Source organism: Mytilus trossulus, chromosome 1 (assembly GCF_036588685.1).
Source record: "Mytilus trossulus isolate FHL-02 chromosome 1, PNRI_Mtr1.1.1.hap1, whole genome shotgun sequence".
Classification (NCBI taxonomy): Eukaryota; Metazoa; Mollusca; class Bivalvia; order Mytilida; family Mytilidae; genus Mytilus; species Mytilus trossulus.
In genome coordinates, this window is record NC_086373.1 from 72,526,808 (window position 1) to 72,544,155 (window position 17,348).

Consider the following 17,348-nt stretch of genomic DNA (forward strand, 5'->3'; position numbering starts at 1 on the left):
TATACAATTTACCCATTTAAAGGTGTATTTAGATTTAGGCCTTAAACCAAGCATCAGTCTATACAATAAACTGCATAGTTTTGATTAATTATTTACAATTTTACACCTCTATATAATCATTCTAATTTTCACCTTTATTTCAAGAGGAAATCTACCCAATTCTCCGTACACCATAAAATAAGCCGTAGTGTTTCTTACTTTCAGCGCCCTTTTGCAGAATTTCAAGTGAGTTGTTTCGATAATTTTCAGGTTTTCAAAGCCCCAAACTTCAGAACCATGCAGTAAGATAGGTTCTATCATAGAATCAAAGAGTTTAAATTGTAGATCAATAGGTAAAGATTCATTCCGTATAATTTTGTAAATATAAAACAGTGCCTTTTGGGCTTGATCTACAAGTTTCTTCTTGGTATCAAAAAATGTACCATTATATTTGAAAATGACACCCAAATACGAATATGTATCAACAATTTCAAGTAAATCATTCTGCAGTGTAAATTTCAGATTTTGTTTAGTTTTCCTCTTGCTAAATACCATAACTTTGGTTTTCTTAACATTCACCTTCAGTTTCCAATTTTCACAGTACAACTGGAAAATTTCTAAGGAATTTTGCAAGCCTTCTTTAGTTTCTGAAAAGATTACTGTATCATCAGCATACAGAATTACGAACAATTCAAAAAATATATGAAGTTCGTTTTCAAATTTTTCCTTTAAAAGTTCTAGAGGAATACCATCTAAATTTCTAAAATATTGTTCCAAATCGTTCAAGAAAATGGAAAATAAAAAAGGAGACAAGTTTTCCCCTTGCCTCACACCAATCAGACATGGAAAAAATTCTGATTGTTCACCATTATATTGAACACAAGATTTAATACCTTGATACATATTAAAGATAACTTTGAAGCATTTCCCCTTGATTTCACTAAGATGTAGTTTTTGCCATAATCCGGTTCTTAAAACAGTGTCAAAAGCTTTTCTAAAGTCAATAAATGTACAAAAAAGTTTTTTTCCAAAAGAAAAATATAATTCTACAAGTGCATGTAAAACAAAAATATTATCTGTTGTTGCATATCCTTTCCTAAAACCAGCTTGATTTTCTGATATAAGCGAAATTTCATTCGCAAAAAAATTTAGTCTAGTATTAATAATAGAAGTGAATAATTTTCCCAAACAGCTGATAAGAGTAATAGCTCTAAAATTATCAGGATCTGTAGGATTGCCTTTATTTTTGAACACGGGTTTAATAATGCCATTTGTCCAAGAGTCTGGAATAATTCCAGTATCTAATACAATATTAAATAATTTACAATACAATGACATAAAAACAGGTGGTGAATTTTTCAAAAATTCATTAAGTATTTTATCAGAACCGGGTGCCTTGTTATTTTTTAAATTTTTCATCGCTTCCAAGACTTCCAGTTCAGTAATACTTCCATTCAATATTTCATCATAAATGGGGTTACTAGATATCTGATTAATGTCAAGATCGGGTGCATGTATATCTTCTTCTTCACCCGCGTTTAAATCCTTAAAATAATCGTAAAATGTATTTATATCTATTGGTGGAGATTCTTTTTTAGTGTAAGACATTTTTTTTTAGTGTTTTCCAAAATCCTTTTGTGTCATGCTTTGACAATGTTCTCAGCTCATTTGAACATTTGTCTTTATATTTGTGATAATTAACTTGTAGAATTTTTTTATATTCTCGAGCTGTGTGATTTAATACGATTTTGTTTGCATCTGATTTTGCTTTATTGTATGTACTCTTGCTTTTATGAAATGCATCTCGTTTGATTCGACATTCTGTGTTGAACCATGGTTTGTTTTCATGGTCGGGGTTGTGTAGTTTCTTTGTTGATTTACCAAATACAGTCTCAGCCGTGTCTAAAAGTACACGACCTAGGTCATCTACTAGACCGTTAACACTTTCACTGGTGGCTGTGTCAATTTCAATACTATTCAAAATATCATTTAACTGTTGTCTTCAATGCAGCGAGAAACTCCCGCAACCGGAGGCGTCCTTCAGCTGGCCCCTGAACAAATATTTATACTAGTTATTTAATATTTATACTATAATTTGTTCATTTTTCCTAATAAATGTAACTATTATTAATTTTGAAAATATTTGTTAATTAAAATAATATATTGTTCATATTGAATTCTAAAACAAAATATAAAGTGATATATATATATATATATTCCGTTCTAGCTTAAGACATACATGTTACTCAGTCATTGCGAATATTCCAGAGTGAATAGTGTTTTTCACGGAATAGTGATTGCTTTTAAAATAAGTAAATATTTTAAGCTAGTTTGTAAAGTAAAGTTGTGTCAAGGCACAAGCATAGAGTCCATATTCTCCCCCAAGTCTTTGGGCAGCACTACCATCAGCAGAATCCAGGCGTACTACAATTGGCCTGGACTCATTTCGTGCTCACTATAATGAGCAGTTTTATTTTGCACATCCTTGTAGTTTTGCGTTTCTTGACACTATTCTTGTGCATAATAAAAACGGACTTATCCTACTCGAAATTCCACTTCCACCTCCTCATTACATGCGCGCAAATGTAATCAAAAGCTGCGCGCAAACGTAATGATTTGTGTGCGCAAATGTGATTGTAATGCGCGCAAACGTAATGCACCATCTTAAATACCTTGAGTTATGTTTGATGCAAACGTGCTGCGCCACTTACATTCATTTTGTTTCATAATAAAATTAAGAATGGAAATTTTGAATATGTCAAAGAGAAAACAACCCTACAAAACAGGTGAAAACAGCCGAAGGTCACCAATGGGCTTCAATCAAGCAAGAAAATCACGCACCGGAGGCGTTCTTCAGCTGGCCCCGAAATAAAAATGTGTACTAGTTCGGTGATAATGGATGTCATACTAAACTCCGAAATATATAAATGAACCAAAATTAAGAATCATACAAGACTAACAAAGGCATAAAGAACTAAAATTAAAAATCATAAAAGACAAACAAAGCCGGCCAGAGACTGCTAACTTGGGACGGGCGCAAAAATGCGGCGGGGTTAGACATGTTTTGTGAGATCTCAACCCTCCCCTATACCTCTAGCCAATGTAGAAAAACAACAGCAGAAGATCACCAACAGGTCTTCAATCACGGTAGCGAGAAATTCCCGCACCCGGAGGCGTCCTTCAGCTGGCCCCTAAACAAATATATACTAGTCCAGTGATGATGAACGCCATACTAATATCGAAATTGTACACAAGAAACTAAAATTAAAATAATACAAGACTAACAAAGGCCAGAGGCTCCTGACTTGGGACAGGCGCAAAAATGCGGCGGGGTTAAAAGGCCATTCGTGATGATGATTAAAGGATACTTGTCCTGTCTTGTGAGAAATCTATAATACTATGGGTAGACTACATTGTTACTATGCAAAAATGGACAGCAATACAAGATATACAATTTTATATACAATGTTTTACGTTTCTCAGTGTTTATTTGTCTTTAAACTGCACGAAATAAAATTAGATACTGACTGTACTTGTGTTTTGGATGAGTTGAAAAAGGAAAATCATCACATTAGCATATAAGGATGAGGGCTCCTTAATATATAAGACATATACAATGACAACAAATATTTTATGTATATTCAAATTAGCACGAAGCCGAGGAAATAAGAAATCACAATATTACAAAAATAATCCTCAAAATGATAAATGGGAGACAACTGTAAGTTCTAAGTCATTTTAAATATGTCAGAGTTTCATCCCTTTGTTAGATTTTATCTGCTATGAAGTTAGGGCCTGTACATGTTAGTGAAATGAAAGCCTTCAGGGGCGGATGCAGGAATTTTCGAAAGGGGGTGCTAACCCAGGGCAAAGGGGGGGGGGGGGGGTGCAAAACATATGTCCCGATACAAATGCATTGATCGGCAAAAATAAAGGGGGGGTGCGCACCCCCGGAACCCCCCCTCTGGATCCGCCACTGGCCTTTGAGGTTGTTTTGATACAATAAAATCGTAAAAAAATTGCATAAGATTATCTTTATTAAAAAGGCTGTATAAGCGTCAAGTTATCATTTTATAGCATTTTATAAATATTTTACACATGTTGTGTACATTAGCAACAAACTAATTTATTTTGACCCGGAAGTAATTGTGGACAACAAGAAATTCTTTCGCGTAATAATTTCTCTTGTACGTATTCGTTAATGTTTCTTCTCATACGGAAAAAAATAATCAGTAAATAGTCAAGATAACGAATACTAAGCACCACACGTTTGTAAAGCTTCCATGACATTTTTTACGCCTGAATAAATTTGCACTTTTTTAATAGCGTATTATTTACATTGTATGCAAACTGGCAAGTGCTTCCAAAAAGTTGCTGAAGGCATGGATGTAGCTTTTGTTGGTGAATGAAACCGGAAAGATGAGGTTAAACACACAGGTAAGTTAAACAGACATTCTCCTTATTTTCAAATAACCTTTTTTTACACTTTTAAATGACTTGATACCTTTAAACTTTTGTTTTTAAACTTATTTTCAGCTGATTCGTTCCAGATCGAAAGGGCCTTTGCAAACTGTTGAATATTTGGATTTATCAAACTCAGGAATAGGTGAGAATAGCCACTAACTCGTCTATGTATTAATCCAAACACATTAAAGTATGTTTTTGAACTGAAATTCTTGGGCGCTTAGAATGATTTAAATAAAAGTCATTGAAGTCCTCTTTTACAGGAAAAGCATTTCTTATACATAAGTTATAGTTATATTAATTATGGTCTTATCATATGTTTTTGTATGTCATACGAATTCCTACTATGCTTCCTACTATGCGTAAAAAAAAAAATCCGCTAAATTTGGACAAATTAAAGAATTTTCTTCAGAAATAAGTACATGTACATCAGTTTTGTAATAAAAACTAGGCCTTTATTTTGAATAAACATTATGCATCCTTTTTTAATTTCACAAAATGACTTTGAAGATTTAAGAAATTTATTTCATCATTGTTTTATATGTTTTAAGATTAAAGCAAATATATGTTCCTCAAAATTCATGAAAAAAGACATGATTTAAAAATAGGAGATTTATTAATGGCCTGGTTTTATTTCGAATTATTTAAAATGACTACTGATCTCACTGATGGTTGTAAATCAGGGCTTCCAAAAAATATTTGAGCCAGCCGGACATTTTATATCTGATCTCGATTTTAATCCCTTAAGACTTAGTCACAAAAGGCAATTATGGTAATCAGATGGCCATTCCAATGATTGACATTACATTAAAAAAAAAATGATTTTAAACTTTACTTTGATATGAATTTGATGTTTGGATGTAAACTGTTAAATTGGCAGTACATCATTCAAAGTGTGCTCATCAGCGCCCTCATATCTCCCTTAGACTCTTTATTTGTGCAAAATAACATTGTCAAAAAATTTACTTTCGTTTTTAAAATCACATTTTCTAAAACTGGATGTTGACTTGACAATGGTAAAAATATAAACATGGACCACAAACGGATATTTAAAATCCATGTACGTTTACAAAGCATGACTGAGTGAAGAAGCTCTTTCCACATTATTTTTTCAACAAAATACTTGAAATGATAGTTAGATACAGGTATCATTTAATGATAATTTTAGCATTTTTGAAGAAATGTATGATGCATAATTAAATTTCCCACCTGTGCACATAGGCACACGTGTTCTACTTCACACAACGTAGTTCTGACGCTTTTTCATTCAAAAACTTTTTAAATTTTGCATCAAATCATGTTGATAAACTAATGTCTTATAATTTTAATCTTTTTGACTAAATCAATTAGATACAAACCACTGAAATGTAAGAAAATAATTGTGAATAGACCGATCAATTTATACAATGTCTGTTTCTGAAAATAGTTTACCTGTCACCTGAACAGGTAGATTTCAGCTGTCCAACAACTAATTAGCCTTGATTAAAATTAGAAAGTATTAAAGAAGGGGTTGTTTTGATAGTAATTAATCATCATGTCACTTTTATGACTGGAAATGTGTGGATGTTAAAGGCAAAAGGTTGGGTCAAAAAGATCGTGAATTATGTTAAAATGACCGAAAAAAGCCTTGAAAACTAAAAAGTAGATGACCGTTTCATGCTTTGCCCAGCCAGACTTTTACTGGACATTATACAAATGACCGTTTTGGAAGCCTTGTTGTAAATGTCTTTGTTTGTTTCATTTTCAAACAATAACATATGTCATGAAGTCCTGAATATGCATTAAATTTAATTTGAGACCCGAAACTGAACATTATGACATGCACATGTGTATGATCATGATTAAACATTTCTAATGTACATGATAAAAAATACTATCTCATCCCAAACCCCTCAAATTTACACAATACAGATATATGTATGTTTGAATTAATTAAAAAGCAAAGGTAGTTGTTTAAATATATGAAGAATTATAGATCCAAACAATACATGTACATTATTGCACTTGTAAACTCCATACAGAAAGACAATGATTAATGAAATTCTACCAATATTGATAGAAAAGGGAAAAAAAAACCAAGCAAGACAATCAGATTACATTGAATAATAGTTTTGTACTTTTGTGATTCTTACTTTTTAAGCAGATTATCAATTTTTGCATATTTTTTTTTTCAGAAACAATAGAAAAATTAAACAGCTGTGCCAAACTTCATACTCTAGATCTTCGTGGAAATGCATTATACGAAGTGGTTAACTTAGAATCTTGTCAGCAATTATGGAATATTGATCTAAGTAATAATGAGGTAGGAAAATACATAAATGTTACAAACAAATGTACATATTTCACAAAATTCAGAATAAACACAATTTTAGAGTTTGAATAGAATGATTAAAAAAGATTGATTAAAGAGATTATAAGAAACAGTCTATTAATTGAACTTGGAATTATTTTTAATTATGGAATTTGGATGGATAATTTCTTGTGCTTGAAATTTTTAATAAATTCCATTTTTATTTTGTACTTTAATGTTCTGTGCTGCGCACAACACTTTCTATTAAAAAGAAAATAGTACATTTTCAATAGACAACTTTAGAGTTCGATGCATTTCCGTCAAAAACTCTGGTTTTAGTGAACGTCATTCATGCGTTTAGGGGCATTGTCACTTCCATTCCAATGTTGAGCGAGTGTTTGGGAAATTATAATATTATATTGCACAAATCGTTTGGCAAATTAAATTCTCATAAATGACAATCAGCACTGCTGTCGTTAGGGAAATGTGATTAAGTACTTACAAAACAAATATTATTTCTGGTTTCTCTTGCACGATGACAATCACTAAGACGAGTGATGAACGTTGATAGTGCAGGGATACAGGCGACCCCCTCTATCTGGTAAATGACGTCACAAAGGCGCATAATTGAAGAGTTTTTTCTGGTGAAGGATGAACTAGAAAGTGGTCTGTTGAATGCACTGTGCCGTGCACAACACTATCTAATCTATACAAAATTCATATATGGAAAGTGTTATGAACTGCTCAAAACATTATAATACCAAATAAACATGGAACTTATTTAAAAATTTTGAAGTACAAGAAATAATGCAAATTCCATACTTAAAAATAATTCCAAGTTCAAATAATAGACTGTTAAGAGTTTTCTTGTATGTACATCATGTACGTTAATAATAGTTTTTATGTTAATTTCTTTCATTCAATCCTGAAATTGACAATGAATTGGGAGAGTTTTATTAATTTTATTTAAAGTTATTACATTTTAAAAGTATACAAGCTTTGAGCATGTTAAGGTACAAAAGTGAATTATCCATGACAGTACACATGTACATTCCCTAGTGTTTAGTTCAATGGCATTGTAGTCATCATAACCATTTGCTGTGCATGTTCATAGTTTAACTCAGTAGTCAATGATATGTTGTAGATGTACCAATCTGATAGTTTTCATTTTTTAACTTGTTGATGATATACATATAAAAGTGTGAAGGTTACTGATACTTTTTTAACCGGATTTTTGTAACAAAAATGTTGGTTATTGATTTGGGGATGAACGGCGGGCGGTCGGTCAGTCAGGCGGGCGGCAATCAAATGTTGTCCGTGCATTAACTCATGAACCGTTCAACCAAAGCTTTTAAAATATCAATATGTTGTTACTGACAACTAAATGAAGGTCAAGTTCAATAATGGCGATTTTGACTTTTACTGTTCAGGAGTTATGGTTCTTGAAAGATTGAAAAATGGAGTTTCCAGTCATGTCCGTGCATTTACGCATAAACTGTTCTACCAAAGCTTCCCAAATTTTAATATGTTGTTACTGATGACAAAATGGAGGTCAAGTTTAATAATGAAGATTTTGACTTTTACCGTTCAGGAGTTATGGTTCTTGAAAGATTGAAAAATGGAGTTTCCAGTCGTGTCCGTGCATTTACGCATGAACTGTTCTACCAAATCTTCCCAAATTTTAATATGTTGTTACTGATGACAAAATGGAGGTCAAGTTCAATAATGACGATTTTGACTTTTACCGTTCAGGAGTTATGGTTCTTGAAAGATTGAAAAATGGAGTTTCCAGTCGTGTCTGTGCACTTACGCATGAACTGTTCTATCAAAGCTTCCCAAATTTTAATATGTCGTTACTGATGACAAAATAGAGGTCAAGTTCAATAATGACCATTTTAATTTTTACCGTTCAGGAGTTATGGTTCTTGAAAGATTTTAAAATGGGGTTTCCATTCATGTTGTTGCATTTTCTCATGAACCATTCAATCTAAGCTTTTCAAATTTTATTATGTTGATACTGATGACAAAATGGAGGTCAAATTTGATACTGACAATTTTCACTTTCACCATTCATCTGTAATGGTTCTTGTGATATTGCCAGGACACAAATAAATGTTAATAAATCCGGTTTGCTGTCGTTGTGACAGCCTCTTGTTTCATGATACATTGTATATGATAATGATGCATGACATACATTAAAAACAGCAGCAAAATAGTATGAAAATAGAATGTAGGAAAGTTTTTCCAAGATATAATAGCAAGAAAGTACTTCCAAGTCGCATACATGACATACTTATCATTTCATTTTATAATCTGAAATCTTCATGTATCACGTGCACAGTATATATTTAAAATTAATAAAACAAATACATTTTTATCAACTTGTTATTTTTGCAGTTGAAGAGCCTAGATGGGTTATCAAAATTTGTCGCTCTTGGAAACTTGAATTTATCAAATAATGACTTGACATGGCATGAACTTGGAAAAATTAGACATTTACACATCCTCAATCTTAGTTTCCATGGAAATCGTCAGCTCGAGAAAGATCCTTATTGTAAGTATTGGTTGTTATTGAAATTAAGATAAAATAGATTTTGTGTTACATGCACATAAAAAGTACCAGAATGCAAGACATGTTACTTCTCTGGTGGCACCAAAAATTGTTTGTTGACTTGATAGGAACTACTTGTGATAGATCAGTGATATTTTCTATAAAGTTGCATTACTATCAGACTAGTATCAGAACACCTAATTTTGATGTCATTTTGGAGTGCTGCCCTCAATATCATGGCAACTTTAAATTGATTAGCAATATTGCTGTCCATCAGATTGTCTTTTTTCTGAATTTTCTGTGAGACATATATCTGCCTGAACAGTTTATTTTTCTAACACTTGTTATTACTAAATGAGCTAGCTCCAGTTGCAATAGATTCATGTTTACTCGCTGCACTTGCAATTTGTCGACTACTTCAGTGCCTTATAACAATTGTTTCTTTTCAAATCTGTTTAGAATATTGTTTACAACATGCATAGGGCACATGTGAACTTAAAGCATAGAGCCACAACTTCTTGCCACACTCAATGTAAAATAGTGTTGCAATCAATTGCTTTATAGGATTATATTTTGTTTTTCAGATCGCATTCATATAGTAGATTGTTTACCTCATGTTTGGATGTTAGACGGAAGATTAATAACAGGTAAGAAGGAAAGATCTTTTGACTATAACAGATACCACTAAAAATATTGGGCATTACATGATTAAAACAGACCAAACCAATCATTTCATGTTCAATTTTTGCCACTTTATGGTTGTGTTGAGATGGTGGGAGGGGGGACTTTAGAACCTGATTTGTGTAATCACTCCTACAGAATTGAATATCTGTAGAAACTGATTATATAAGTATTATTTACCTTGATTGTTGATTGTGACATCACCAAATTTGTACTTGCCATGATTGTCATGAGTGTTGTCTACCCTTTTGGCATGACTTGTGACCCCCCCCCCCCCCCCAGTTTTTAAAGCAATTGCTATCATGCTATATTATTATTTAATTTTCTATGTGGTACTTAAAAGACTGCTGTCTGTCATTCTTTTTTTTTGGTCATATTATTGACAGTTTATCTTACAATGACACTTTTTGGTTGTCCCTTTGTTTGAATACATGTATATTCTGTCCCTTATTTTGAATGTGTTTCTAACAGAACTACTAATCATAACACTGGGAGATGTATAAATATTTATCAGAGGTATACAAATATTGAATGGTAATTAAATTATATAAGTTGAAGTATGCTTGGATTTCTAAATGCAGCACATATGTACAAGAGACCATCTGGTTTCTGCTTATGTGCATCTTTTTTCTGTGTGTTATATAGAAATACACTGAGGGTTACTGAATCACATTCTTTTGTCTGGGCAAGATTAATACTCAGCAACATACTATTGTGCACATTGACACAGAGATAAATAGTTAAATGTCATTCAACTTTGAAGTAAGAGATCCAGTGCACTGTAAAACCTTGTTAAAACTTTTACTTTTACTGTCATTTAAAAGTACATTTAGAAAGTCAGGAAACTCTCAGGACAATGACATTCTATACTCAATTGTTTTCATGAAAATTACTTTGAAGTTTAGCAAGTACAAATGTATGTCTGGAAATATTTTTTTCCCGATATTAAAGCACCATGCAGACTTTGAATTTCACCCACTTTAGATTACAAAATGGCTCTATGTTTGAATCACTATCATTTAGAAAAATTTGGCAGACCACTTTTTGTCTAGCGTCCACAAATTAAAATCAAAGCATCATGGAACTGGACTTTAGTTTTGCACTCTGTCCATCTATCAGTCCATCAGTCAGTACAGCAGTTTTCCACACTTTTTTGTCCATGTATGACGATATTGATTTGATATTTGGTATAGCGTTTCATCATGACTAGTTACAGACTTAGTTCAAATTTTGTTCCAGACTGATGATTTTGTGCAGAGTTATGGTACTTTGACTTTAAAATTTCCCTAAAATAATTAGTTTTCCACACTTTTTTTTTTTTGTCATTCTTGAATATATTGATATAGTTTTATCGTGACAAGTTACAGTTCAAGTTTAAATTTTGTCCCTGTCTGATGAATTTGGACTTAGAAAATTCACTTAAATAATCGACTTCCATACTTATTTTTTGTCATGCTACAAGATATTGATTTGAAATTGGTGTTTTGTTTCCTCATGACAAGTTACAAATCAAATTCAAATTTTGATCGGCTCTAATTAATTTGTACAGAGTTATGGTCCTTTGACATTTAAAATTCACTTGAATAATTAGTTTTCAAAACTTTTTTCTTCATGCTTGAAGATATTGACTTTTGTTATATAATTTTTCGCCAAGATATAGAGCAATTTAGAATTTTGTTTCAATTCAAGGATTTTTATACGACCCCAAAATTGAAAATTTTTTGGTCGTATATTGGTATCACTTTGGCGTCGTCGTCCGAAGACATTTGGTTTTCACACTCTTACTTAAGTAAAAGTTAATAGAAATCTATGAAATTCAAACACAAGGTTTATGACCATAAAAGGAAGATTGGGATTGATTTTGGGTGTTTTGGTCCCAACAGTTTAGGAATTAGGGGCCCAAAAGGGCCAAAATAAGCATTTTTCTTGGTTTTCGCACAATAACTTTAGTATAAGTAAACAGAAATCTATGAAATTTTAACATAAGGTCTATGACCACAAAAGGAAGGTTGGGATTGATTATGGGAGTTTTAGTCCCAACGAATTAGGAGCCTAAAGGGTCCAAAATTAAACTTTGTTTGATTTCATCATAAAATGAATTATTGGGGTTCTTTGATATGCCAAATCTAACCGTGTAGATTCTTAATTTTTGGTCCTGTTTTCAAATTAGTCTACATTAAGGTCCAAATGGTTCAAAATTAAACTTAGCTTGATTTTAACAAAAATTGAATTCTTGGGGTTCTTTGATATGCTGAATCTGAACATGTACTTAGATTTTTGATTATGGGTCCAGTTTTCAAGTTGGTCCAAATCGGGGTCCAAAATTATTATGTTAAGTATTGTGCAACAACAAGAAATTTTCAATTGCACAGTATTCTGCCATAGCAATAAATCTTCAATTGCACATTATTGTGCAATAGCAAGAAATTTTGAATTGCACAGTATTGCGCAATAGCAAGAAATCTTCAATTGCACAGTATTGTGCAATAGCAAGAAATCTTCAATTGCACAGTATAGTGCAATAGCAAGAAATTTTCAATTGCGCAATATTGCGCAATAGCAAGAAATATTCAAATGCACAGTATTGTCCCTTTTTCAAATTGGTCTTTATTAAGGTCCAAAGGGTCAGAAATTGAATATAAGGGGATCTTCAAATAAGCTGAATCTAACCATGTATTTAGATTTTTAATATTTGGGCCCATTTATCAAATTGGTCCACATTGAGGTCTAAAGGATCTAAAATTGAACATTTTTTGATTTCATCAAAAATTGAATTTTTGGGGTTCTATGATATGCTGAATCTAACCATGTATTTAGATTTTAGATATTGGACCATAATAGGTAAATGTCCAATTTAAAAAAAAAAAAATTTAAGTTTAAGTTCTTAGACCACATTCATTCTGTGTCAGAAACCTATGTTGTGTTAACTATTTAATCACAATCCAAATTCAGAGCTGTATCAAGCTTAAATGTTGTGTCCATACTTGCCCCAACTGTTCAGGGTTCGACCTCTGCAGTCGTATAAAGCTGCACCCTGCAGAGCATCTGGTTTAACTGGTAGGGGACTATGTATTGCTATGCAATACTCACAGAATGCTTGTTTATTTAAAACAAGTAGTTGGTGTGATGTTATCAGCATTGGCTTTTATCATTTTCCATGGAGGTTATTTGGCCCTGCACCTTCAATCATGGTTCATTGAATTTAAATGTTTTGCATATTCTACATGTTAATATATTACCATTTCAATTTCAACATTTGCCTTTTACTTACAAATAACAAAAAGAGACATATAGATCTTTATGTGAACAGTTTATGCTGATATTTCCTTTCCATATAGACCATGTACGTGTCTTTGTTCAAAATTTTTTTTTATTTATTATATAATTTTTCAAAGCTTTTTATGAGTTCAGAATTTATTTTTTCTACTCTAATTTAAATATTTGAATCGACTAGTACAATTTATTCTAATGTTGGGTAAATTAAGAATAGTACAAAGGGATCAAATGTGGTTGTCGTCTGTCGAACATATGAAGTGTAAATATTTACACACCTTTACAATTAGAATGAGATTGTTGAATTGAAAAGAGATACTAAGATACAATACATTCATTAAAGGACTATATATATATATATATTGGGTGGAATCCAATCTATCGTTTGATAAAACATAAAATAAACAAATCTGTATGATAATCAAGATTCTTTGTATGAAGGGAGGAGGGTTATTTTTAGATCAAAATTTCTTTTGTTCTATAGCAGAAGACAATGATAAAGGAATAAATATATTATGTATATCATCAAGATACTTAGAAATATTTTGACCTTTTTAAATTTGTTTAATAAATTTTCTTAGTGCTGAAAAGCTGTTAAATTTCAGAGTTAAAAATTAAAAGATTATTTGATAAATGTAGAATCCATATATTTTTCAAAATTTTGAAATACAAATCAGCTACTGAAGAAACAAATTAAAAAAAAGTAAACTTCTATTAGCATATACATGTACATGTAATTAAGATAAAAACATTCAACACAGAATATAATTTCAATGAAAAATACAATTTCTGAATAAAGTTATTGAAATATTGCATTCTATTTATTAAAAGTGACTTTAAATATTTTACATTGAACAGAATTACAATGACACTGTGATTTTGGATTACATTGATTTCTTTATCAACACTTCTAGGTTTAAAATTCTTAACATATTGCATGGATATCTGAAAAGGATTTTCTATGTTATGCCATGCTGAGTTACATATTCTGTACATAAATTAATTCATAACACCAGAGTTATTGATTATGCTGTAACAATTCTGTTTTATTCACACACAGAAATCTTATTTCAATATTGTAAAATCTGACAGTATTAACTTCTGGTTCGGTTATATCACAAAAGGATCAATCAGCCTTTCATTTCAATTTCGCTTCCTTTTTGATATAATAATCTTTTTGGGTGCTCCAATTAGGAATCCTAATAAAGATATAACAAATATTTCAAAGAACATCAGTCCATTAATTCCAGGACATTGTTCTGTCATGAAGGCAAATAATATCAAAATTTCCACATTTTGATACATCTCATGAATTAAGGCTGTAAAGTTCTTTCACCAGAAACCAAATGACTTAAATTTACCAAATGATATACAGCTTTCAACAATGAGTAAAACCAATACCACATAGCAATTTATTATAGGTTTCCATCAGTGATAACTAATGTAAAATAAAACAAGAAAACTTATATATAGGTATAAGAAGATGTTGTATGAGTGCTATTTAGACAACTCTCCATCCAACACATAATTTGTAAAAGTAAACCATTATAGGTCAAAGTACAGTCTTCAACACAGAGCCCTGGTTTACAACGAACAGCAAGCTATAAAGGGCCCAAAAAATGACTAGCGTAAAACCATTCAAACATGAAAACCAACAGTCTTAATCTATATAAAAAACAAGAAACACTGATGAACCACATCACAAACGACAACTACTGAACATCAGATTCCTGACTTAGGACAAGTGCAAACACATGCAAAGGGTTTTAACGTTTAAAAAGTTACCAATCTTCACCCTTATCAGTTTTCTGAAACAATCATGATAGCGTAACATCACAACATAGAAAGACTGGCCTGACATATGTGAAAAAAATTAAAGATATACATTTTGTACAGCAACAAACTAAAACCATCTTTTGACTTGGGACAGGCAAATACTGAATGAAGTGGGGTTATATCTGTTTGCCTGCGCTCAACCCTCTTATCACTTGGGACAGTGGTGTAACAGTACAACATTAGAAAAAAAACAAATCAACCGTGAAATATGCTTGAATCATCAGATTGATATACAGCACACAACAATACCACTAGCAAAAAGACTTAAGACGCAGATTACCTACTGGAGGGTATTTGCAGCTACTGAAAGCTAGTTCAACAGCTAATGAAAAAAATCAATCTTTTGTATATATTCATTTATCAGTAAAACATGTTAAAACAACCTTGTAAAGGGTGAAAAAAATACAGTTGAAGAGCACAAATATAAAAGACTTTTTTGCTCCCTTTTTTATTCAGCATTGCCTATAGTAAACTTTGTTGGAGATAAAAGTCTGACCGTGGTTTTTATTAGTCACAGTTAAGACATTAGGTATTGAAGAGATATTGTTTGTAATGGTTCTCCAGATCACTTAATTTTATTTTACCTCAAGGCAGTGATATTTTCTATTGTAAAAAAACCTTTGAATATTTCCCAGCTGGTAGAAAATGTTTACAAAATTCCAGTTACCATTCAGTCCACTTAATGACATCATTATTATGTAACTGACAGGACCAAATTAGCATTAAATTATGGCTTTAAAATGTTTTATGGAAAAGTTAATGGATAAAGTGAACATTTCACTGAGACTTCCTTTAAAACTGTTTACCTGTTTACTCAGAATAAATATGGAAAAACCAGTCAATGTTTTATTAACCTTTTTAAAAATGAAGTACCTAGGTTTCAGTATAGATTGATAAACAATTTATCCATTTCTATTGACTTAAGAGGTTTTGATACAACATTTTATGGCGTATAAACTGAGTGTTTTTCTTCTTATTTAAATAAAGTTATCGATGAAATGATAGATCTCCATTAGAAGTTTATCAGATTGTATAGCCTTTTTGTTAGCAGTTTATCAGTCTTCAAAGTTGTTATGTCACAATATGTGTATATTACAAGGCAATCGAACTATGGTACAGAGGTTATAATTAAGTAGCTCATTAGACAACCTCAAATGGAAGAATTTTTTAAGGGGGCTCGCGGGTCTAAATCATTTTTTTTTATTTAATATAGGATTTTGCTATATTTTTCTATAAATGAACTTTATCTTATACTTAATAGAAAAATGAAATTAAAAAAAATGGGGTCACCGTCCATTTACGCTCACAATCTGCCTTCGAAAGAAGCATACATTTTTGTAAAAGTACTTATTTTCTGTTGAACTGATAGGAGAAAAAGAGGTAATATCGTAATAAAAAAAGAACTAAATTACAGAAATCCCTAAAATTTTACAATTATTTAGTTTGTGTACAGCTTATTTGAAAACAACAATAAAAAATATAGGTCAAAGATGAGTTAAAAAAGATATTTCAATTTTAATGCCAAAAATGGCATTTTTGTACCAAAGGGAAATAATTTTGAGCTTTTTCAATGATATCTACATTTTAAAAGTCACCTCGGGCCAACACAAATTGATTTTTTGGAATGATTTTTTTACCATATAATAAAGTAACAACTACTTAGGGTAATTAATAATATTTGTAATGAAAAATAAATGTTTAATTTTTTTCTGAAAATCTTATACCCGCGAGCCTCCTTAAAGTTTAACTGTGGGTTTGAGAATGTTTCTTTCATGCCATTGGGTTAAGATTATAAGCCAAAATGAAGTAATTTTGGAATAAAAAATAGCAGTTTAGAACATGTTTTGCAATTCTGCATGATTTCCTATTAGGAATATCCTATTCGGAATAGGTCCTTTAAATGACCCTGAGTAATGCTATACAAATCCCCCGTCTTTTTATAGTATTTGTCACACAATTTCATCTTAATATATGTAAAGCAATTTCAGGGAGTCATTTCCTGTTTGAGGAATCTTTGAATTTTTATTATAAATGTTGAGAATCAGTATCAGAAAATAAAAGTATTTGAGATTTTTTAGCATTTAATTTTTCCCTGGTAAAGCATTGGATTCCTTTAGTGTAACGCTAACCTATCAAAACCAAAGATGAGTTGAAAAAAATTAGGATCCATAAAATTTTATAGATATCCTTCCTTCTTATATTATACTAGAATTCTAATAATAAAAAATATTCAATGTTAGATAGAACAACACATTAGATAACTTTTATTTCATT

The 17,348-nt window shown here is 31.4% G+C and overlaps 1 protein-coding gene across 1 annotated transcript in view; it reads left to right on the top strand.

The window, feature by feature from the left end:
* The first annotated feature begins 4,150 nt into the window (after positions 1-4,150).
* The window catches only part of LOC134693391 (uncharacterized), an 81,599-nt gene continuing 68,401 nt past the window's right edge, over positions 4,151-17,348 (top strand). Inside the window, exons 1-5 of the mRNA XM_063554228.1 lie at positions 4,151-4,416; positions 4,516-4,585; positions 6,618-6,745; positions 9,131-9,287; positions 9,869-9,931. Coding sequence (XP_063410298.1) covers positions 4,399-4,416; positions 4,516-4,585; positions 6,618-6,745; positions 9,131-9,287; positions 9,869-9,931 — 436 coding nt within the window. The 5' untranslated portion in view covers positions 4,151-4,398. The remainder of the gene's footprint in view (positions 4,417-4,515; positions 4,586-6,617; positions 6,746-9,130; positions 9,288-9,868; positions 9,932-17,348) is intronic.